Source organism: Phacochoerus africanus, chromosome 2, assembly GCF_016906955.1.
Source record: "Phacochoerus africanus isolate WHEZ1 chromosome 2, ROS_Pafr_v1, whole genome shotgun sequence".
In the NCBI taxonomy this organism is placed as follows: domain Eukaryota; kingdom Metazoa; phylum Chordata; class Mammalia; order Artiodactyla; family Suidae; genus Phacochoerus; species Phacochoerus africanus.
The window spans coordinates 114,470,665-114,494,624 of record NC_062545.1 but is presented as its reverse complement, the minus strand read 5'-3'; the positions used below and the strand labels follow the sequence as shown (position 1 = coordinate 114,494,624).

General features: G+C 42.2%; 1 protein-coding gene across 4 annotated transcripts in view; it reads left to right on the top strand.

Moving 5' to 3' along the window:
- Window positions 1–21,224, top strand: part of GCNT3 (glucosaminyl (N-acetyl) transferase 3, mucin type) — an 88,672-nt gene extending 67,448 nt beyond the window's left edge. For 2 of the 4 annotated variants that reach the window (XM_047766218.1, XM_047766219.1), the window contains exons 2-3: window positions 17,894–18,086; window positions 19,399–21,224. In XM_047766218.1, coding sequence (XP_047622174.1) covers window positions 19,453–20,775 — 1,323 coding nt within the window. In that variant the 5' untranslated portion in view covers window positions 17,894–18,086; window positions 19,399–19,452 and the 3' untranslated portion in view covers window positions 20,776–21,224. Of the gene's footprint in view, window positions 1–1,092; window positions 1,339–1,358; window positions 1,408–17,893; window positions 18,087–19,398 lie in introns of those variants that run through there. The other 2 variants (XM_047766217.1, XM_047766220.1) reach the window with 2 other exon arrangements.
- The last annotated feature ends 2,736 nt before the right edge of the window (window positions 21,225–23,960 follow it).

The window sequence follows — 23,960 nt, the reverse complement described above, 5'->3', positions numbered from 1 at the left end:
TTGAACCCACGTTGCAGGGCTCCCAAGACATTGCTAATCCTGTGGTGCAACAACTGGAACTCCTAAAATAACTTTTGTAAGCACTGGGAAACCATAAAAGTTGCCTGAGTCATTTTATTGTGGTGATCTGAACTGAACCCATAGTATCTTCAGGGGGCACCTATTTGGATATATATATATATATATATATATATATATATATATATAGAGAGAGAGAGAGAGAGAGAGAGAGAGAGAGAGAGATCTCCTCTGGTCCAGGAACTTCCATATGCTGCAGGTGTAGCCGAAAAAGAAAAAAATAATTATCATTTCAGTTTTAAAAATCACTTAATGGGGAATGAAGAGTTCCCGTTGTGTCTCAGTGCTAACGAACTCTACTAGTATCCATAAGGATGCAAATTCAGTCCCTGGTCTCGCTCAATGTGTTAAAGATCCATTGTTGCTGTGAGCTGCAGTGTGGGTTGCAGACTCGATTGTGATCTGGCATTGCTGTGGCGTAGGCCAGCAGCCATGGCTCTGATTCAGCCCCTAGCCTGGGAACTTCCATATGCCTCAGGTGTGGCCCTAAAAAACAAAAAATTAAATTAAATTAAAATCAGTTTGTGATATAGCCTCAAAACAAAAAGTACAAAGGTGCATAGATGATACATTAGAGAAGCAAATATTCATTGCTGGAGGAATAATCACAATCCTCTATTTTCTTGCAAAGCACTATTAAAATATTTTATGAGAGATAAGAAAGAAGGTTAGTTATAAATCCATAAAAACCTGTCTAGCATGACAGATGCATTAATTGGCATCTTTTGATACTTGGAGATGGAATTAACAAAAAGGAGGAATCAAAAAGAAAGGCAGGGGTGTGGAAAAGCCTGCCGTCTGTCATGGAGCCATGAATCGTGCTTTCAGCCGTAGTGTCTTTGAGCAAGGTGGGTTAAGTATGAAGGTACCTAGTTGCTGAGTGTAGGATTCTTTGAGCCCATTCCCTGAGCAAAGGGAAATTCCTGGGGCTTTGTCTTTAGCAGAGGAACTGCACCGGCAGTGCTGTTCTTCCGGGAGATAATCTGAAAACAGAAGAGGCTTGACTGGGGCAGGGGAATAATTTAAGAGGCTGCAGCTGCAGAGCCTAAAGGCAAGAAAGGAGAGCTGATCAAAGAGCATTCCAAGGAGCTTGGCAATCTGCTGGAGGACCATTTTGCTCACTGCTCTGTGTATACTTGGTGCCTGGGAATCATTGCTCCATAAATATTTGACTGAATGAGCAAACTCCTGTGGATGAGAAGGAAAGAAGAGGAAGCCAAGACGACATTGTCAAATCTGGCCTGCATGCCAAGATAGACGGTACTGTTGGCAGATATTTGGGCCTCCGGGGCCAGAGCAGGAACAGGAGAGAGAAGAAAATGTGTTAAGGTTGGGTTGGCTAAGGGGTCGTCAGCATCGGTCCTTTCCAGCTGTACATCCTGTGACAATGCTTCTCCCTTCTGCTAGCATATATTTTTGGGTTTTGGTGATTTTTTTTTTTAAAGAAACTTCTGGGCATTTGCATGCTCCCTAGGAAAATCTCATAGTCTTTGGACAGCAGCAGATTTTTTTCTTTCTTTTTTTTTTAAATCTCTCTTTTTTTTTTTAATGAAAGTATAGTTGATTTACAATGTTGTACCAACTTCTGCACAACAAAGTGACTCAGTCATCCTGAGTATATATACTCAGATATATAATTTTATATATATATATGTGTGTGTGTGTGTGTGTGTGTGTAATTTCCCATCATGGTCTATCCCAGGAGATTGGTTAGAGTTCCCTGTGCTATACAGTAGGATCTTATTGTCTATCCATTCTGTATATGATAGTTTGCATCTATTAACCCCAGACTCCTAGTCCATCCCACTCCCTCATAGCAAAAGATCTTAATAAGACAAAATGCCCAGCAACTGGGAAGGGGTGTTCTGTTTAATTGAATTTTTCTGATGTCCTTCAGGTAGAACAGAAACCTTTTAAAAATACTCCAATGAAACACATGTAAAAAAGAAGTCTACTTTGTTTAGAAGGCAGATGGTTGACCATCACCACTAAGAAAAATGATTTAGGAGTTCGCATTGTGGCTCAGTGGAAATGAATCTGATTAGTATCCATGAGGACGCAGGTTCGATCCCTGACCTCGCTCAGTGGGTTAAGGATCTGGCATTGCCATGAGCTGTGGTGTAGGTGGCAGACATGGCTTGAATCTGGCATGGCTGTGGCTGTGGCTGTGGCGTAGGCTGGCAGCTGCAGCTCTGATTGGACCCCTAGCCTGGGAACCTCCATATGCCTGCAGGTGAAGCCCTAAAAAGACAAAAAAAAAAAAAAAAGAGAGAGATTTAAAACTTGGAAACAAGAAAAACAAAGGGGCAGCATATCCAGTGTCAGGGATGGCATTGCCATCCAAGGGCATTCGTTAACATGTTCACCTGAGGGTTAGTTAACTACTTAGGGCAGGGCTTCTCGCCCTCATACTACTGACCTTTGGTGCAGGATGCTTCTTTGTGTGGGGGCTGCCCTGGGTACTGTAGTCTGTGTAGCAGCATCACTGGCCTCTACTCACTAGATGCTATCCTTCCCCCACCTCCCTACTCCTGGGGGCGGTGGTCAGAAGTGTCTCCAGATAATGCAAGATGTCTTATGGGAAGCAAAATCACCCCTATTTAAGAACCACTGATTTAGAAGAATGAACAGTTGTTTGAATTTGCTATTTGCTCTTAATTAAGGGTTTGGATTCAGTGCTGTTACTTCTCAACTTGCAGAATGAATTCTCTTGAGATGCCAGTAAATTCTCCCCAGTAGAAAAGAGACTTCCAAGGTTAGGGTTTTATACTATCTTGTAGGGCATTAGTGTAAGTTTATTGTATCTAAACTAGGAACTTGAGTCTAACCTTCCTTTATAAGTGTATACAAATAGCCAGTTTCCGAAAATGTTCTTTGAACTGGCCTTCCCATCCTATTGCTGCTTATTAGTGAACTGAGTGTTTGATGCATGTTCAATGTATCTTTGCAGAGAGTTGTTTTTAATTTTGGGAAAAATTACACATGAGCATGACAACTTTCCCTTTCGAAGCTGGCATGACCTTGGGTTGCCATTGTGAACTTGTAGTCAGAAGGCTCCTCGCTTTTAGATTTGGTTTCTCAAATCTTTCTCTGTGTTGCTTTTACATTCCTCCTGTATCTAAGAGCTCTCTAGTCTTCTTGTCTCCATTGACCAGCCACCAGCCTGGTTGAGCCCACATCATTTCTGCTTGGATCAATGCAATATCTGCCCAGTGGGCCTCCTCACGGCCAGGCTTTTGCCCTTTTTTCCATCTCTGGAAAGGTCTGCCACCACATGAGGACTTTTGAACCGTGGCTCTGATTGTTTTTTGCAGGACAGACACCAGACAGTAGGAACAAAGAATTACTGAATTGAAAAAGCTGGTCTTTCCAATTCAGGGTCACTGGTTAGGGTTGTAGTTTAGGGTTAGGGTTTCTTCACAGTGAGGAAACTGAGGCCAAGAGAATCTAAGTGGCTGATGAATGTCACACAGGGAGGAGGGGAATTGTTTTGAAAAGGTTAGTAATCAGGTTGAATGTACCTGGGACCATCCCTGGAAACTGGCTTTGTGCATAAATTTCAGGTGTGATCATGTCCCTCCCTCATTTTCCTGGCAAAGTACAGGGCAGAAAATGTTTGCATTAATAAGCATGGAGGGGAGTGCCCTGGTGGCTTAGAGGTTAAGGATTCAGCATTGTTATTGCTGTGGCTCAAGTTCGATCCCTATCCAGGAATTCTTGAATGCTGTGGGTGTAGCCAAAAAAAGGAGCAGGGGAGGCATGGCATAGGGGATGCCAATGAATCCAAGCTTTTCTGGCTTAAAGCAGCACCTCCCAGAGCTGTCCTGATAGGCTTTCCTTTGGCATTGTTATCTTGCCTACTTCGACCCCAGAAAGGGCTGGCTTCCTTCTTGCCACTCATTGATCTCATGGATGGTTTTTCCTGATACTTTCATAATTAATTCTGTTGGCTTTTTATTGTATGTTTCTGCTTTGTTCCAGCCTTCTGACCTCCCAGTGCTACATCCGTCTTCCTTTGCAAACACCACGTTCTAACCACTCTTTTTTGTGGTTCTCCCACGGAGAACTGACAAGTGAGTTAGTCCCTTAAAAAACTTTCCTCTACATGTATAATTGAGTCAGCTTTGTGTTGGATGCTGTTTATCTTTGCACAATGCCTAGACCACAATACGGATCATATCTGCTTTTTTTGTAATCAGGACTTTGATTAGAACCCACAAGAGTATCTTATTTAAATAGCACATGAGGTATGTAGGTTCTGCCACTCAGAAGGTGGCCAAGATTAGATGCCTCCTAATAGAGGTAACAAATTCCCGTGTGGAATACCAATTAAGATTTAGTTTGTTTGCTTTCTCTTTTATGAATCAGGTTCTGATTTCCCCTGCAAAATGGCCGGCATTGTGTGGTTTTTCCAAGTTACTGACTGGTGTGATACATAATCAAAGTCAAATGTATTTTTGCAACTTAGCGACACCTCCCCTTCAAGGCCATTCTGTTTCCCTAGGCCTCCTCTGCCTTCCTCCCTCCATTCGTTGGTGTTCACCATTTTCCCAAAAAGCCAAGCTAAAAGGTTAAAAGTTTTATTTCAAAGCATAGCTTTTTGGTCCCAGTACAATCATCACCTTGCCTACTTCATTCCATACATCAAAATATATTCCAGATGGATCTAAAATTTAAATGTAAAAGAATCCCATAAATTTTTTTTCTCAGCCCCGGGATTGAACCCACTCCACAGAAGTGGCCCAAGCTGCTGCAGTGACAAAGCCAGACCCTTAACCACTAGGCCACCAGGGAACTCCTCCATATTTTTTTTTTTTTTAAAGAAAGTGTGAGTGAATATGACCCTGGAGTGGAAATGGGCTTTCTAAACACTGTGTGAATTTCAGAATTTCAGAAGCCAAAAGGAAAATACAGATACACTTAACTACATAAAATGATTGTAAACTTCTATATATCAGTAGGAAAAAACTCCATAAAATGTAGTCACACAACACTCTGGGATAAAATTTATGCAAAACCAGAACACTGGGTAAACAACTGATAAATTCAAAGAACTCTTACAAATTAATAAAAACTAACGGTCCCCGAGAAAAACAGGTAGAAAAAAGACCAATAGGAAAGAAAATTTGACAAGTCCAAATGGACAAAAATATGGCTTGAGCTTACTAGTCATCAAAGAAAGGTAGATTAAAACCATAGTGGGATATCATTTTTCATCTATTAATGCTAGAAAGGACAAAAACGAAAGATAATATCAGGTAATATCAAGGGGAAAACAGGTGCTTTTGTGGTTAAAGTGGATAAAACCTTTTGATAGTACCAATTAAAAAATTTTAAACCTGCATAATCTTTGACCTAGAAATTATCTGCTAACCATTTATTCTATAAAATAATTGCACAGAGGGATGAACTGGGGTTTGAGATTGGCATAAGCCCACTGAGGTATATGGAATGATTGGCCAACAGGGACCTGCTGTATAGCACAGAGAACTCTACCCAGTATTTTGTGATAATGTCTGTGGGAGAAGAATCTGAGAATGGATATGTGTATATGTATGACTGACTTGCTTTGTTGTACAGCAGAAATGATCACATTGTAAATCAGCTATACCTTAATAAAACTTTTAAAAATGAAAAAAATTATTGCATATAGAAAACTATAATTTTAATGCAGCAATTTTTATAATTAGGAATGCACTGGAAATAACTTCCTTTCCATTGGTAAAAATGTATTGACATTGGATGACTTTCAATGTGTATTATAAAGAGAAAAACGGAGTTCCCATCGTGGTGAAGCAGAACTGAATCCGACTAGGAACCATGAGGTGGTAGGTTTGATTCCTGGCCTTGCTCAGTGAGTTAAGGGTTCAGCAGCGTTGCCTCGAGCTGTGGTGTAGGTCGCAAATGCGGCTTGGATCTGGTGTTGCTGTGGCTGTGGCATAGGCTGCTGGCTACAGCTCTGATTAGACCCCTAGCCTGGGAACTTCCATATGCCTCGGGTGTGGCCCTAAAAAGACAAAAAGACAAAAAAATAAATAAAGAGAAAAGGCAATATTTCAAAGGGCAGATGAAACATAATCCACTTGTTTGCACCAGCATTATAATATATGTTAACTGCTGTTAATAGGCATTCTTCTAGAAGTTTCCTACAAAGATACCATGAGTCAATCACTAGGTTGCTCAATTAGTATCCCTTAGAATTCAGTGACCCGCCTCCCTTCAGAGCTGGGCAGTGTTCAGCCATTCAACAACTCGCTCACTCATTCCACAAACATTCATTGTGCAATCTGGATACAGTGAGAGTGAGGTTGAGTAAACTGATTCTGAAACTGGATTGCCTGCGCATGAACCCATCACATGGTGCTCTTATCTTGGGCCACTATCTTGATTTCTTATACATGGTCCACTCTGCCTTCCATTATGGGCAGAGAAGCTGAGACCCCGTGTAGGTAAAGAAAGGCTCAAGGAGAGGCTGAGGCTGGGCTAGAATTGTCCCAGGACAGACACCCTGGCTAGGAATTGTGTTCCTAGTGTGGGCAGCTGGAGTGCAGTCAAGTGGATAAGGGGTTAGGAATGGCGCCAGACACCAGGGTGCAAATTCTGGCCCTGCGAGTCCCCTGGTGGTCTAGCGGTTAGGACTTCAGCTTTCAGAAAGCTTACCCTACTTTCAGACCAGAGACTGAACCTGGCTGTTGCCCAGGTTCAGTCCCTGGTCTGGGAACTGAGATCCTACATCAAGGTGCTTCATGCCATGGCCCCCTCCAAAAAAGAAATGATGGCTCTGCTACCTACTAGTTGTGTCATCTTGAGTAGGTTACTTAGTGTCTCTGTGCTTTACATGAATTGTGTGACAATTAAATGTAAACTGCTTAAGACAATGACTGGCATTCAATATGTCTCAGTATATGTTGATTATTATTATTTGCGAGGCACTGGGGATGAAAATGTGCACAAGAAAGCACAGTCCTTGTATGGAAGAAATTTACAGTGTAGAGGGGTTGGGTGTGGGAAAGCCCTTGATGAGATAATGTTTCAGGATATTGAGAGAGCAAGGAAGGGGGACCTCCCACCCAGGGGAAGTCACAGGCAAGCTGAGACCTAGAAGTGCAGGGAAGGCTATTCCCCTTGGGTGGAGTGAAGAGCCAGGCTCAAAGTCCATAGCTGAGAGACAGCCTAGTTAATTCCAGGAACTAAAAGTAAAGGAGAAATCCCTCAGCACATGCTAGGGCAAGGGCTGGTATTGTGATCATGAGGATAAGGCAGCTAAGGTGGACATTCAGCCTGACTCTTTGCGCTAACCCTACTATTTACCTGACTGATCTATTTACCCATCAGGCATCAGCCTAAATGCCACCTCCTCCAGGGTGCCTTCCCGGGATCCCACTTTCCTGTAGAGCTTTAGGTCTACTTGCTACAAGTACCCTTGGTACTTTCCACACTTGATTGTCCCTGCTTTTTTATTGCTTTTCCCCACCAAGTATGAGATCCTCCATGGTTGTATTTGCCTGGCACTTGTTTACCAGTGCATACCTATTAGTGTGGATGAGGTAACAGAGGCAAGAAGGGGGATCCAGGAGCTTCCCAAGGATAAAGGGAGCTGGAAGTCTCATTTAGGTTCTTGAATTCTGCATGCATTCCACCATGGGCTTGAGTCCATTACCAACTATGGGAAGCAAATATGTACCCAGGCTGGACGTGGGCTGCAGCTGCTGAGCCTCACTGGCCATGGCCCTGCAGGAAACACTGCTCAAAGACAAAGCTTTTTAGTCAATATTTTGTAATAATTTATAAGGGAAAAGATCTGGAAAAAGAATATTATGTCTATATCTATATCTGAATCACTGGGCTGTATACCTGAGACTAACATGACACTGTAAATCAACTAGATTTCAATTTTTAAAAAAAATTTTTAAAAAGTGAAAAAGGAGTTCCCGTCATGGCTCAGTGGAAATGAATATGACCAGTATCCATAAGAATGCAGGTTCAATACCTGGCCTCCTTGGTGGATTAAGGATCCGACGTTCTCATAAGCTGTGGTGTAAGGTCACAGATGCGGCTTGGATCCGCTGTGGCTGTGGCTGTGGCATAGGCCAGGAGCTAAAGCTCCAATTCAAACCCTAGCTTGGGAGCCTCCATATGCTGCAGGTGTGGCCCTAAAAAGACAAAGTAAATAAATAAATAAAAAGTGAAAAAGAAAACTTAAAAAGACAAAGCTCATCTCTGATGAGCTAGAACTACAATATTTGAAAGCTTGAAAGTTACTGAGAACCAAGTTCAATCTGCCTTCATCTCCAGGAGGTGTGGGTGGGAGAGAAGTCACAGATGCCACTGGTCTCTACAGGTGTGCCCTCCCTCTCCTCACCTCTCCTTCTGCACCCCAAGGAAATAGAGACTCCTTGCCCAGGGCCCAGCACATAGTTTCAATGGTCTATGCCTGAAAGACAGCAGTGACCTTAACCACACACATGAAAGCTTCTAGAGGGCCCAGAGTATATACAGTTGTTAGGACCTTATGGACTAGGACAGCCTAGAGAGGGCCCTACCCTAGAAATACTTTGCTCATGTGCTACCTAAAAGGATGGTATATAGAGTCAGTACTTTTCTTATTTTTATTTTTTTAAGATTAAGAAACTAGACGAGTTCCTAATGTGGCTCAGCGGGTCAAGAACCCAGCTAGTATCCACGAGGGTGGGTTTGATCCCTGGCTCGCTCAGTGGGTTAAGGATCTAGCATTGCCACAAGCTGTGAGATAAGTCACAGATGTGGCTTGGATCTAGCATGGCTGTGGCTGTGGCTGGCAGCTGCAGCTCCAATTCGACCCCTAGCCTGGGAACTTCCATAAATAGGTGCAGCCCAAAAAGAAAAAAAAAAATTATGGAAATAGAGCTAAAATGTATTGTGTGTTGTTTGGTCATTTAATGCATTTTTATAGTCACATTTATTAGTTGGCATGGTGATCATATTCCTTTAAAAGATTACATGAGTAAGAGAAGTAGCATTTTGTGAGTGTTAGGTGATGCAAGTGTTTCAGTTATCTTGTTTAAGTTGCTCTCATTATAAAAACATCCAATTTTTACACTCATGGAAAAGTATTTCTTTTAGCATCCAGTTAGACATAAATGTGCACACACACACAATCCTACTTTCCCACCCAAAATAAAGACTAGATCTATGCACACAGACCTGCAAAGAGGAAAAACAAAGAAAAAGCATAGTTGACTTCTGCAATCAAAGAAAGCATGATTTTTTAAAAATTAAAATATTGTTGATTTACAATGTTGTTAGGTTCTGGTGTATAGACATTTGATTTAATTTTGCATTTTTTTCATACTCCTTTTGTTATGGTTTGTTACAGGGTATGGAATATAACTCCTTGTGATATACAGTAGCTCCTTGTTGGTCATTTAAAAAATATATATAGTGATGTGTTTCTATTGATCTTAAACTCTGAATTTATCCCACCCCCTTTCCCCTCTGGTAACCACAACTTTGTTTTGTCTATGAGTCTGTTTCTATTTTATATAAAAAAATTCACTTGTTATCATATTTTAGATGCTACATATAAGTGAAATAATATGGTATTTTTGCTCTGTCTTACTTCACTTAGCATGATAATCTGTAGGTCCATCCATGTTGCTGCACATGGCTTTATTTTGTTCTTTTTAATGGCTGAGTAGTATTCCATTGTATACATGTGCCACATCTTCTTTATCCATTCATCTGGTATTGGATATTTAGGTTGTTTCCATGTCTTGGCTGTTGTAAATAGTGGAGAGCACTATTTTGTTTTGCTTCCTAAGATGATTCTAGAATAACTGTAAAAATATATATATAATTTCTGTGCATTCTAGATAGATTAGAAAACTGATGAGACAAAAAGGGGAAATTGGAAACCAGCAGTAATCACACTACCCAGAACACTGTGGTTAATATCTTAGTGCATTCCTTTCAAGATTTTTTCCTAAAATACGTTTTAAAAATAAGAAACTGTGTGAGTGGTAGTATGGGGATGGGAGGGGTGATGGTGGAGAGAATGGGAATTAGAGCTCCTGTTCTGTACTCTGCTGGCTTCAGACTAGCTTCTTTTTTACTCCCCTGAAACCTATGCCTTTTTTCATGTTTGATTCTAAGTGTCCCTGAATTAGGAAACAGTTTCTGTATGAGTTAAGTTTTGACTCATGTCGGAGACCTGAAAAGGCAGTGACTGTTTAAAGCAGAAGTTTGTTTCTTTCCCATATAAATGAAGTCCAGAAGTAAGCAGTTCAGAACTGGTGAAGTGTCTCTATGATATGAAGCTCATGGCCTCCTTTTTCAATGTTGCCTCCAGGTCCTCGATAGCGGCTGGAGCTCCAACTATTACAGCTGCATTCATGATAATTAAAGGACTGGGAGAAGGGCTTAGCCTCCTCCTTTTAAGGAATTTTCCCAGAAGTCTCAATTTACACTTTGTATTTTTTAATGATTTCTTCATAATCAAATATGTTTCTTTTTTGTTTATAATTTTCCGGTTTTGAAGAAATAGTAAAAATACCTTCCCAGCCTAGACTGGGAATATATTCCTTTTATAAAAAATTTAATTTTATTGAAGTATAGTTGATTTACAATGTTGTATTAATTTCTACTGTACAGCAAAGTGATTTAGTCACATAGATACACATATCCATTCTCATATATAGGTTATCACAGAACATTGAGTAGATTTCCCTCAGCTATACAGCAGGTTCCTTTGATCATCCATTCCATATACAAAAGTATGCCCCAAACTCCCAGTCCATCCCCATTCCTTCCCCTTTGGTAACCATACATTTGTTTTCAAAGCCTGTGAGTCTGTATCTACTTTGTAAATAAATTCATTTGTATCATTTTTATTAGAGTCCACATATAAGTGATATCATATGATATTTGTCTTTATCTGACTTACTTCACTCTGTATGGTTATGTTTAGGTCCATCTATGTTGCTGCAAATGGCATTATCTCATTCTTTTTTATGACTGGGTAATATTCCATTGTATGTATGTACCACATCTCCTTCATCCATTCCTCTGTCAGTAGACATTTAGATTCCTTCCATGTCTTAGCTATTGTAAATAGTTCTTCAGGGAACGGAGGGCAGGGTGTGTGTGTGTGTATCTTTTCAAATTATGATTTTCTCTGGTTATGTGTCCAGGAGTGGGATTGCAGGGTCATATGGTAGTTCTATTTCTAGTTTTTTGAGGAAACTCCATACTGTTTTCCATAGTGATTGTACCAATTTACAGGGAATATATTCTGTATATTTCCTGGAACTCAGAACTGTCTTTTTTTAAGTTTTCCTTGGAAAGGTATTTGTGTTTATAGTGTGGGGGTAGGGATCTAAGATTCTTTTTCCAAATGGCTGCTATAATGGAACATTTTCTTTAACCCATCTACCTACTCCTCTGGTAGCCATTTACCAAGATCAGTCCATAGACACTGCCAGAGGCACCCAGACAAATCTTTTTGCTTCTTTTTTTAGATTCCATTTAGACCTACACCCTTGTCTGCCTCTGTATTGCTAACCATTCCCTTTCTGCTTTCAACTTCTGTGCCTCCATTAAATCCAACACATATCTTTTTGTACATGGCATTATAATCTATTTTCAAATATTTCTCTCACATACAACAGTAGGCATCTTGAGAGTAGGGACTATCTTAATCCATTTTGTACCTCTAGCATTTAAAATATATCAGCTTTCTTAATCACTAATTATTCAATGGGCTAATGTATGAAACAGTGCCATGTCACATGCTATTCGTTACTGGTTCCCTTTGATGTAGGGATGGAGTAGGCACAGGTGGTTGTAGAAGACCCAGTAGGGGATCATATATAAAGATGGAAACCTGGATGTTGGGAGACCACTCTAAGTTCAAGAAAGCCATCAGAACAAGGCAGACTTGCTTGACCATTGGAGGTGGGAGAATTGCCTCAGGTCATTGGGAGATGGGATGAGGCCTGCATTCAGATTCAGCCCAAGGGCAAGAGTTTGAGGACAGTCCTTCAGCTGATTTGAATACACACCTTACTGGATACTAAGGAAGAGCTACTATTTCCAGAAAGGAAGAGGCATGCCTTTCTAACCTCCACTGCCCTTGGATGATAAAACTGTGGCCCACCGGATCCTTGGGCAGAGCTTCCGTGCCTGTCCTCTTGGACCTCTCACAAGCATCCTCTCTTAATAAATCTCTTTCTTGCCTATTAACTTTGTCTCTCACTGAATTCCTTCTGTGTGGAGGGAGACATGAAGAACCTGAACCTCAGTGAGTCCAGACACAGGCTGAGTGATTCTAATTTAAAACCGTGGGTTCAAGTCCCAAGCTGGGTTCTGGATAGGTTCAGGCCATTCGTGCTGTCAGTTTCACTTTCATTTTATTTTGCTTCGATAGGCCAGACATAGCTTTATTAAGATGGGATGTTTGTGAGAGATGCAAGTGGGCAGGCAAGGAGGCTCTGTCATGGTTCCCTTTAAAAGGTTACTTTCTGATGACAGAATAGGAGGCACCTTAATCTTCTAATGAACATGTCTTTTTTTTTTTTTAGTCTTTTCTAGACAAGCTCATGGTTCCTAGTTGGATTTGTTAACCTCTGAGCCACTACAAGGGAACTCCAGTAACATGTCTTTAAATCTCATTTTTGGATGATTACCTCTGAGGAAGTTTCCTAAGCAAAATCAATCTCATTGATGCTGTCTGGATTTCAATTAGCTTCTACTCTGTGGCGCTTTTTGTGCACAGCTTACTTAAAGGGGCCTCCAGCCCTAACTGCAGTAACTCTTAGTAAGACATGGTCAAGACTCCAGTCCTTAGAGGACCTCCCAGGGCCATGGAGGAAGCTATTCATTCTGGAAACATTCCTGGTGGCCCTGTCATTTGCAAAGTTCTCGTGCTAGCTGCTGTAGGGAGAAACAGCTCTGGCTCTTAAGAGCTCATAACGCGGTGGTGAGGACGGGTGTGTGTTGATGAGATCCTGAGGGGTGGGGATGGAGGGGTAAGAAAAGCCTTGCAGTGGCTGCCCCTCAGTCTGCAGGGCTGAAAAGCAGGAATTCCGGCCATGGTAGAACGCAGTGTATCCCCCAAAGGTGGCAGGAGGAGGAAGGAAACAAACCTCCTTTATAATTTAGCAAATGATCCACCTTGGGAACGTGAGCATTGAGGAGGAACAAATTGGATTATTTCACGTGAGAAGATTATTTTCTCCCCTATTCTCAGAAGTTTCTTTTGCCTTAGTGACTATGTACTTACTGAGTTGTCTGCATTTTGTGTATGTGTGTGAATCTTCTTTTTTCTTTGACTCTAATGTTGCAGGCAGTGTGTCCAGGGGGAGGGGATTAGGAGAAAAGGGGGAGGGGAGGCTCCTTCGTAGCCACAACTTCATGGTTCCTAGTCAGATTTGTTTCCGCTGTACTGCAATGGGAACTCTGAAAAATATAGTAGATTTATATTGTTGTAGGAGTTCCCATTGTGGCTCAGTGGGTTAAGAACCCAACTGGTATCCATGAGGACAGAGGTTCGATCACTGGCCTTGCTCAGTGAGTTAAGGATCTGGCTTTGCCCTGAGCTGTGGTGTAGGTTGCAGATGCATCTCGGATCTGGTAGTTTCCCTGGCTGTGGCGTAGGCCAGTGGCTGCAGCTCCAATTTGACCCCTAGTCTGGGAACGTCCATATGCTGGGGGTGTGGCTCTAAAAAGACACACACACACACATACACAGATACAATGTTGTAAATTGTTGTGCTAATTTCTGCTGTACAGCAAAGTCACCCGCCCAGTCATAGATTTATGTATGTTCCTTTTTTTATATTATTTTCCATCACAGTCTATCCCAGGAGATTGGATGTAGTTCTCTGTGCTCTACAGCGGAACCTTGTTGTTTAGCCTTTCTAAATGTAATAGTTTGCATCAGCTACCCCCAAACTTCCAGTCCATCCCATTCCCTTTTCCCTCCCGCTTGGCAACCACAAGTCTGTTCTCCATGCCTCAGTCTGTTTCTGTTATGTCAACAGGATCTCTCAAGCTCCAGCCCAAGCAGTAACCCATTAACTTGGCTTATCCGCTTCATTTCCTGTTTCTCTAAGTCATGACCTCTTCCCCTTAGCCCATTGGCAGAACTGCCTTTGCTATCTGTAACCACATGCAAGCTTTCTGGGCAGCCTTAAAATTCTGCTACTACCCACTGTGCTGGGTGTTGAGAGAGAAAGAACATGACTTCCAGGAGCTCTCAGTCTAATGAGAGGACAAAACTGACAATCACACCACAATGCTAAAAACAGGTAAAAAGCATGCTTCTGCCGTTTTGGTAAATTCAGCTTAAAATGGTTGGATCCCTGCTGCCTGGGCCCTCCTCTGACCTGATTGTCGGGATGTAGGGTCCCCTGTATCTCTATCAAAGTTAACACCAAACTCCGCTGGATTCTTCCAGGTCACCCGGACGAGCCGGGCTTAGTTTCTCTGTTTCCCATTGCTGGAACTCCTGGACCATTTCCCAAACATACAGGGATTTCTAGTTCAAAACTCAGCAAAAGCAGGCAAAGCTATCTGCTCAATAAACTGACTAAACTCAGGATTAGGAGAAAAGGATTGAGGCATCTGAGCACAGAAAATTCACTATTGAGAAAAAGGCTCCATAGCAGTAGTTACCATGGGGAATCAGGACTGTTTGGATTTTTACACTTATTACCTGGTTTAGTGTTGCTTTTCTTTTCAGTGCTTGAGGGAGGTGAGTGCCCGCATCATTTTCAGTGCTTGGGACTTGTAAACATCTTCCTGTAATCCCAGTTTCTTGGAAAGAAACCTTAATGAAAGGACTCATTGCCTGGGTCTGGCCTTCTGCCTTGAAACCTGCCTGGTCCCAAGGCACTCTGGGCCTGGGCTCTGCCTCCCTCTTGCCAGTGCCTCCTCTTCTTATCCAAGGCCAGCATGGAGGTGAGGTGTGGGATCTTCTGCCTTGCCTGGTTGGGTAGGTTGCCTGGCTCCTAATCTTGCTGTGCCTTTGTCCAGCCACACTGGTTCCTCTCCTGAACTTACCTGGGGTCAGTTGCAGCTCACCTTCCCTCTCTGCAGTGCTAATACCCACCACTTACAGCTGAGCCTCTTTCCAGAGCACAGAGTCAACAATTCCAGGTCTCTTCCCTGATTGACCCATTTGGTCACATCACCAGTGTCAATAGTTTTCCTAGATCCAGAGGTAAATAAATCCATCTGTACCCTCCTTGAGCTATTCTGGGAGTAAAATAGGCCTCTGTGGACTAGCAGTGGAGCCTACCTAATAGTAACCTTTGTCAAGGAGTTGCAAATCCCGTCCCAGGTTTTAAGGCAAGTCTCTCATATGTGTTATCTTGTTTAATCTTCACAATAATCCTGTAAAACAGGTACTAGGGAGTTCCCGTTGCGGCTCAGCGGAAACAAATCTGACTAATATCCATGAGGATGCAGGTTCGATCCCTGGCCTCACTCATTGGGTTAAGGATCCGGTGTTGCTGTGAGCTGTGATGTAGGTCGCAGACAAGGCTTGGATCCTGTGTTGCTCTGGTGTGGTATAGGACAGCAGCTGCAGCTCTGAGTTGACCCCTAACCTGGGAAGCTCCACAGGCCACAACTGTAGCCCTAGAAAGACAATCAATCAATCAATAAAAATAGTTACTAGTATTAGCCCTAAGTATACCAAGGAAGTCACTGAGGCATAGAGGGATAACAGGATTTGTCCATGATCACACAGCTAGAAAGTAACAGAGCCAGGATTCAGATCTAGCTCCATCCTACCGAAACCCAGGTGTGCCCATAACTACTACCCACTTGGTGTTACTCATATGCAGATTACATCAACAGAATATATCCATATTTTTTAATGTTATATTAGGACATATTTTGCAACTAAGAGGGGATACCTGATTTGGTTATCTTAAAAATCAAATATTTGGAGTTACCTGGTGGCACAGAGGGTTGGGGATCTGGCTTTGTCAATGCAGTGGTTCAGATCACTGCTGTGGCATGGGTTTAAATCCTGGCACAGGAACTTCCACATTCCATGGGTGTGGCCAAAAAAATCAAATATTTATCTTTGAGAGACTCTGTGATGTGATTTTTAGGGGAAGAAGGTGGGACGTTGAGGGGGCCATTAAAGAAAAGATAGAAACAAATAAGAAGGACTTTTCTTGATTCAGATACCAGAGCAAGTGTTTATCCATTAATCATTTTTGCCCCAGATTTTACAGCTCAACAGAGAGTCACACAGAATCTGAGTGATCGAAGCTGTTAGAAGACAGAGCGGTGGAGTGAGGCTAGTAAAAGAAGGGGTGTGTATGGCTCCATATGACTCCTTGCCATTGACCTGTCTTCATTTACAATCAGAAACAGGCAGAGGAGGTCCGGAAAAAAAGACCAAAATTCCCTAGGCTGTATTCTCGTAGAAGGAGGGCAACTCTAACTCATCTCCATTGGTGTGCGATTGTCTTCAGATGCAGCTATCCTTCCTGGACTCACCTTTGAGAGGGGGAACTCTGCAAACTATGTTTGTGCTTTGCCAGCTGCCCCCTATTAGGTTCTGCCAACAGGGGGCGCCAGAGGGAGAGAGCTAGGCTGGAGGTGGGACTTCCTGTCTGCTTCCTATTTCCTGTCTACTTCCTATTTCCTGTCTGCTTTCTCTCTACTGTTCACTTCTGTGAGCATCACCATGGCAATGCCATTTTACCCCCTCAGTGGTGGTTCATTTATGCAGCTGCAGAGGACAGAAACACCAAACACTTCAGGAGAGTTCTGGATCTCAGCTTAGGAGGCCCTCCTCTGAACTCAGAGACCTCAGTACCAACTGAGTTGTGTCTGCATCTCAGAGGTCTGAGTTTCTGTATGTTGGCACCCGTCTTCCTAAATTCTCAGTTTAGTAATTTCCAACTATTTTACTTGTCCCTCCAGCAACTGCTACTTCCCTAATAATTTGGTATCATCTACTCCTCCCCACACTTTCAATTATCTACTTAACAATTTTATGCTAGTTAAGTTCTTCACCTGAAATTATTAAATTTGCTATTTCAAATAGCTGGTCAGGAATGCTGCATTTTTGGAGGGATGTTCTGGGTGTGCCAGGGAGAGGCCAACAGTGGCAAACAATGTCAACAGTTTTGAAGAAGGTGCTTTTCACACTGTATTGCCAAAACCACTCCATGGAGGCTCTCAGTGGAGTCTAACCACCCTTTTCTTCAGACTGCCAAGAACCCTAGACTCACGGACATTAGTGAGGGAGATTTGGTCTGGAACCCCGAGGATATTTCTACAAGCTACAAGATATTAGCAGTCATGGAAAGACAGGCAAATGAATTTTTTGAGCAGTTGCCATGGAAGAACAAACTCAGGTTTTTCACTGACTTTTTTTCTTTCACATAAAACAACAAAAGAAACACTGCTTGAAGGTCATTTTCCTTGCTTCACTCTGCAGTGAAATTCCAGGAGTACTGAGGGAACATAAGAAGAGTGACACTTGGACCCCAGGCCAAAAGGAAGCCAGGGCATACCTAGGGTTCCTTGTTAAGGGGGAAAAAGCTTTCAAGTTCTTGTATGAGCACTGACAGGTTTTTATGAATGGCTTTGTGGCAGAAGGATATAGGTATGAACCGGGCTGTTCAAGGTGCAATAGGTGCTTGGCTTCTTAGACATCGCCAGCAATTTTTTTTTCTGCCTTGCTCACCTCCCTAGATGACTCATCTGTGAGAGTATGCCCCTGAATGATACACCTGAGCTGGCTCTCTTATCTGAGAGCAGAAATCCAGAAGGTGAGTGACAGAGCAACCTGCTACTCTTTGCTTTGCAGAGATTAAGGAGGAGCCTGACAGAGTTTCTTGGACGTCTTGTGAATATTAGAAAATACATTTTGGAGAGGCTAAAAGGAGGCCAAGAGATACGGTGCTCACATTTGCTTCCATGGAATCCAGCCAGTCTTCCCTTGGGGAAAAAAACACACTGTGTCAAGAGATCTTCCCTAAATAGGAAAGAAGCTATTAAAGGTGAGAATTTTCTTAAATTTTTTCTTCTTCTTAGATTCCCATAAAAGTTATTATTAAAGAGGATACATTTTTTTTGTTTTGAATTACATTGCAATAAGGGGGAAAAATCGTTGCTAGAAGGATATGTTATTTTACTTCACTTTCTCTCCTTTTAGAGATTTCCCCCCACCCCCCATAATATCTGGTTTTCTCTGATGGTACCAAGACCCTGTATTTTTAAATTTTTTTTTTAATTGGAGTATAGTTGATTTGCAATATTGTGTTAATTTCTGGTATACAGCACAGTGATTTAGTTGTGTGTATGTATATATGTGTGTGTGGTATGTATGTATAAATATGTATATTTTTTCATATTCTTTTCCATTATGGTTTATTACAGGCTTTGAATATAGTTCCCTGTACTATACAGTAGGACTTTGTTGTTTATCTATTTTATATATAGTAGTTTCTAAGTATCCTATACTGTATTTAAAAAGTAGCTGTGGTGGAGGAACAAGTATTAGGTTTATAGACCAAAAAAAAAAAAAAAAGAAAAAAAATGGGAGGAAGAGGGAGCATGTAAGAGTCCTAAATTTACTGCTTAGAATGTATGTGATATTTGGCAAGTTATGTAGCTTCTGCTCTCCTATGTATAAAAGAGGCCTAATCATACTATATTTTAGGCATGTTGTGAAATCAAATGCGACAATGTAAAGAAATATTTCTGGCTCATAGAAAGCACTCATTAAGTATTGCATATGCATAGCTCTGTGCATCTCTGTGTGGTTTTATTTTCTACTTGGATAGACTAAGAGTTATCTGTATGCATAATTCTATTGTACTTTTTGGAATTACATCCAATTTTTGTACTGGTTGAAGAATATTTTTTAAAAAGGGTTGTGAGATATCACATCTAGGCAATGAATTATATGTGGTGAAAACATCCTAAAATATGAATTGGCAAATAAGTCCAAGAAATATACTTTATCTTTTAAAAGGACCTTTGGACTTCTAGAACTGAAACTGAAGAGTCTGAATTTCAGTGATTTTTTTTGTCTCATACAGATGAGAAATCCTAGCCTCCGGATAAGAGCTGTGTTAGAAACAGGGTGGTAAGGGGGAGGGGAGAAGGAAGAATGGTGGGTGGGGATTTCCTCTTACTAATTATACCTCTCTGGCAAGCTGGGTGGAGGAGATTCCCAGACAGGCCTTGACTGAGGATATATGTCTAGAGAAAAAAATCTATTTTTGCCATTGCTTTGGGGCTGAATTTGATGTTCCTTGAGCACATTCAGGGTTAGTTTGTAATTGAAGGCATTTTGTTCTGTCCAAGGGTTTCGTCCTCCTCCTCTTTTCCTGTGCCCAAACTCTACCAGTCTCCCATTCCATGAAGATGCTTTGGTGGAAGAAGAAACTCTGCCGGAGCCATCATCTGTGGGCCCTGGGCTGCTATATGCTGCTGGCCATTGTTGCTCTGAGATTTTCTCTCAGATTGAAATGTGACATATATTCCCTGGATCTGGAGTCCAGGGACTTTCAAAGCCAGCACTGTAGGGACATCTTGTATAAGTCCCTGAAGCTGCCAGCAAAGAGATCCATCAATTGTTCTGCGATCACTCGCGGGGACCAGGAAGCAGTGATCACAGCTGTCCTGGACAATCTGGAAGTCAAGAAGAAGCGGAAGCCTTTCACAGACACTGATTACCTGAACATGACCAGAGACTGTGAGCAGTTTAAGGCCAACAGGAAGTTCATACAGTTCCCGCTGAGCAAAGAAGAGCTGGACTTCCCCATCGCATACTCTATGGTGGTCCATGAGAAGATTGAAAACTTTGAACGGCTGCTGCGAGCTGTGTATGCCCCTCAGAACATATACTGCATCCACGTGGATGAGAAGTCCCCAGAATCTTTCAAAGAGGCAGTCAAGGCCATCATTTCCTGCTTCCCAAATGTCTTCATGGCCAGTAAGTTGGTTCGGGTGGTTTACGCCTCCTGGTCCAGGGTGCAGGCTGACCTCAACTGTATGGAAGACTTGCTCCAGAGCTCAGTGCCCTGGAAATATTTACTGAATACATGCGGAACAGACTTTCCCATAAAGACCAATGCGGAGATGGTCCTGGCCCTAAAGATGTTGAATGGCAAGAACAGTATGGAATCAGAGATACCTACTGAGTACAAAAAGTCTCGCTGGAAGTATCACTACGAGGTGACAGACACACTGTACCTGACCAACAAGATGAAGGACCCTCCCCCTGATAATTTGCCCATGTTCACAGGGAATGCCTATATTGTGGCTTCTCGAGCCTTTGTCCAACATGTCTTAGAGAACCCCAAATCCCAACGATTGATCGAATGGGCCAAAGACACCTATAGCCCCGATGAACATCTCTGGGCCACCCTTCAGCGTGCCCCCTGGATGCCCGGCTCTGTTCCCTACCACCCCAAGTTTCACATCTCGGACATGACAGCTATTGCCAGGCTGGTCAAGTGGCAGGGCCATGAGGGAAATGTCAGCATGGGGGCGCCTTATGAGCCTTGCTCTGGAATCCACCAGCGCGCTGTCTGCATTTATGGGGCTGGGGACTTGCACTGGATTCTTCAGAACCATCACCTCTTGGCGAACAAGTTTGACCCAAAGGTGGATGATAATGTTCTTCAGTGCTTAGAAGAGTATTTACGTTATAAGGCCATCTATGGGACTGAACTCTGAGAGGATGGCTCCCTGAGGGGCATGAACATGCACAAACATGCTCAGAATGTGCTGGGACAGTGTGGGTGGGAGGCCAGGGCTCTGGAATCCATGCATCCCCCAGGGCCAGGGAGCTGCTCTTGGAGAGTCGGTGAGTAGATGTGTTGCCTTGCAAATTGCTTCCCCAGGTGGACGCTGACTGTGCATCACCCCACTCCCAATAGCTCCTCCGCTGACTTGCTTACATAGTTGAGAATAAGAACCAGCTCTTTGGGGGGGGGGGAGTAAGAGAGGAAAGTGTGGCAGGAGACCCTGGATTTCAGGTGAATTCTTGGTGTCAGCTTTTCTACTCTTTGGCGATGCTGTTCCTCATAATTCTGGACTTGGTAGTGGGGAGGGGATTTGGAAAGAAGGCCTTCTATTCACGTAAAACTGCTGTTAACTTAAAAATAAATAGCTTCTGATTCAAACCCATACCTCTACTTCTTGTCTAATAAGGCACAACTAAGATAAAACTGTGAGACTTTTTCTTAAAACCCTTGGTGACATTGAAAATCCCTGGTGGCTGACTCTAAGAGAATCCTCATTATTCCAGAATGATCATGGCAGATTCAAAAGAATATAGAGGGACACAGCTGATTCTTTCATTATTGAAAGCCCTCCTCATTTTGTTTACATTGCTAGATTCATGATTTTCTGTCAGGAAAAAGGCAGGGTGATTTAACTAGTATGACTATCCACAGCCTTATGGGCTCCATAAAAAAGGTGATAGTAACCATTAGGTCGGGTCACCATGTGATTTATTGTCCAAACTGGAACATATTTTAGTTGGGGTAGGCTGTATTATTAATAATTGTATTAGATAACAAGAATAAACTAGGTCTGGAGTTCCCATGGTGGCTTAGAGGTTAATGAATCTGACTAGCATCCATGAGGACGCGGATTTGATCCCTGGCCTTGTTCAGCGTTGCTGTGAGCTGTGGTGTAGGTCGCAGACATGGCTGGGATCCTGCATTGCTGTGGCTGTGGCTGTGGCCAGCAGCTATAGCTGCAATCGGACCCCCAGCCTGGGAACTTCCATATGCCATGTGTGTGGACCTAAAAAAGCAAAAAAAAAAAAATTAAAAAAGATAAACTAGGTCTGGTTATTCCATCTTTATGCCTCTTGAGTCAAAACTCTTATTTAAGTATGTAAATATGGAATGGTCACTTCATGGTTCTGTGGCTTATACATTTCCTTGTGGGGAGACAGGTGTATGTGTATGTGTGTGTATGTGCTCTCTGCCCCACCCTTCCACTCCCGTCCAACAAATGTTACCCTTTGAAACGTTTCCTTTCTAAAGTTCCCACTGATAATTGTCAGTTAATTGGAAGGTAATTGTCTACTAGCCATACTCTTTTATGGCAAGGAATACTTTATAAACAGATAAGCATGTCTTGTATATATAGTAGAGCTGATCTTCTGCATACAATGTGCCCTGGAAAAGTGATTTATGTGTAAGTTAATTTGTGTAATTTGAATGAGGGTCCCATTAATATGTCATGATGCCATTAGTGTGTTTCTTCATTTCTGGTTTTGATTCAGTTACTCAAGTTTTCTTTCACAGTCAACTTTCTCTGCAACCCACGGACTCTGACGTAGTTACCACTGTGTCTGATGCACTGCATTTTCTAAGTGGTTGCTTTCTGTGAGGTTGGACTCATTTGGTAATGGGCATTGCTACCACCAACTTACATGCATTATCACAGTGAGTCCTCTTCACCTTGCTCTCAGCCCCACCGTAGAGATGTCTGCAGATGAGCCCTGAAAGGTCTGTCTGTTCCCAGCAGCGGTGTTTGGGGACCTCTCTGCCTACGAGCATTTGTGACTGTCCTTGGGTTCTGTGAGGGGGCTGCAAAGGAGCAGAAAAGTTTCTGAGTGCATGTGTTCTGAGAAAAGAACTTGATCTTTGGCTTCATAGTCAACTTCTCATATCAGTTTTCATTTGATGTGAATAGAAAATTTTTATATCAATAAATTTAAAAGATTCAAGTGTGAATTTGTCATTTTAGGGGAACAAGTTCCTGGAAACTCCCCATGCATAGATACTTCCTCTAGAAATATCGGGTAAGGAGGAAGTCCTCTTTATTTAATAGCAAACATAAGTCTTCATATCAGAAGGGTCAGAGTTCTCCCTCATTTGGTTAGTGTATTTTAGAAACCATACAATTAAACCAACATGTCTGTTGATTTTTCCTTCCCTCTGAGTCATATCTGTCACTTTAATCTTTCTCTGGAAAGGAAAAATCTTATTAATGAATTGAGCAACTCTGTTTGTATTATTTCTCAAGGCTTGAACTTCCACATTAGTTTTGATCTGTGGACTATTGATAAGTGTTGTTTTAATAACTAGATTTTTGTAACACACTTTGCCTATTGTAATCTCTTTTCTTGACTGAGCAAAAATTTAAGACAGGAAGACAAGGCAGTTAACCTTGTTTGGGAATAGATGACATAGTTTATTTGAGGAGATCAAGTATTTGAATTAAAAATGGAAAGAAGAACTAAATCCATTGCCTGCCTCAAGTTCTTGAGTTGACTTGAATATTCTTCTTGCCCCTTTTCAGTCATTACAAAGATAGGACGCCCTCTCTATGACGCTTGGGTGTATGACAAGCAATGAAATAACTCAATCATTCACTCCTCAAATATTAACTAAGCCCTTAGTATTTCCCAGGCATTATTTTTGACACTGGAGGTAGTACAGTCAAGAAAACAGAAATCCCCATGCTCACGTTGTTCACCTACTAGTGGGAAAACAGCTATAAACAGAGAAGAAACATATAAGTGTATTAGGAGACAAGTGAGAGAGGAATTGAAGGAAGTGTTAGAGACCTTAGGAGAGTGGGTGGGGAGGAGAATGCTAAATAGTGTGGTCAAGGAGGCTTTCGATGAAAAGGTGATAAATGAGTAAACACTGGAAGGGGATGAAGGAATGATCCATGAAGATAAATGGGGGAAGAGCATTCTAGGCCAAGGGGAGAGACATGCACGGCCCTGAAATAGGAACACACATGCCATGTTTGAGGAAAAGCAAGGAAGCTGGTATAAATGGAACAGAGTAAAGGAGGGGAAGGAGGTAAGAATGGAGGGGAGGAGAGTATATTAAGAAGGCCCTTGTGGGAGTTCCCTTCCTGGTGCAGTGGAAACGAATCCAACTACTGTC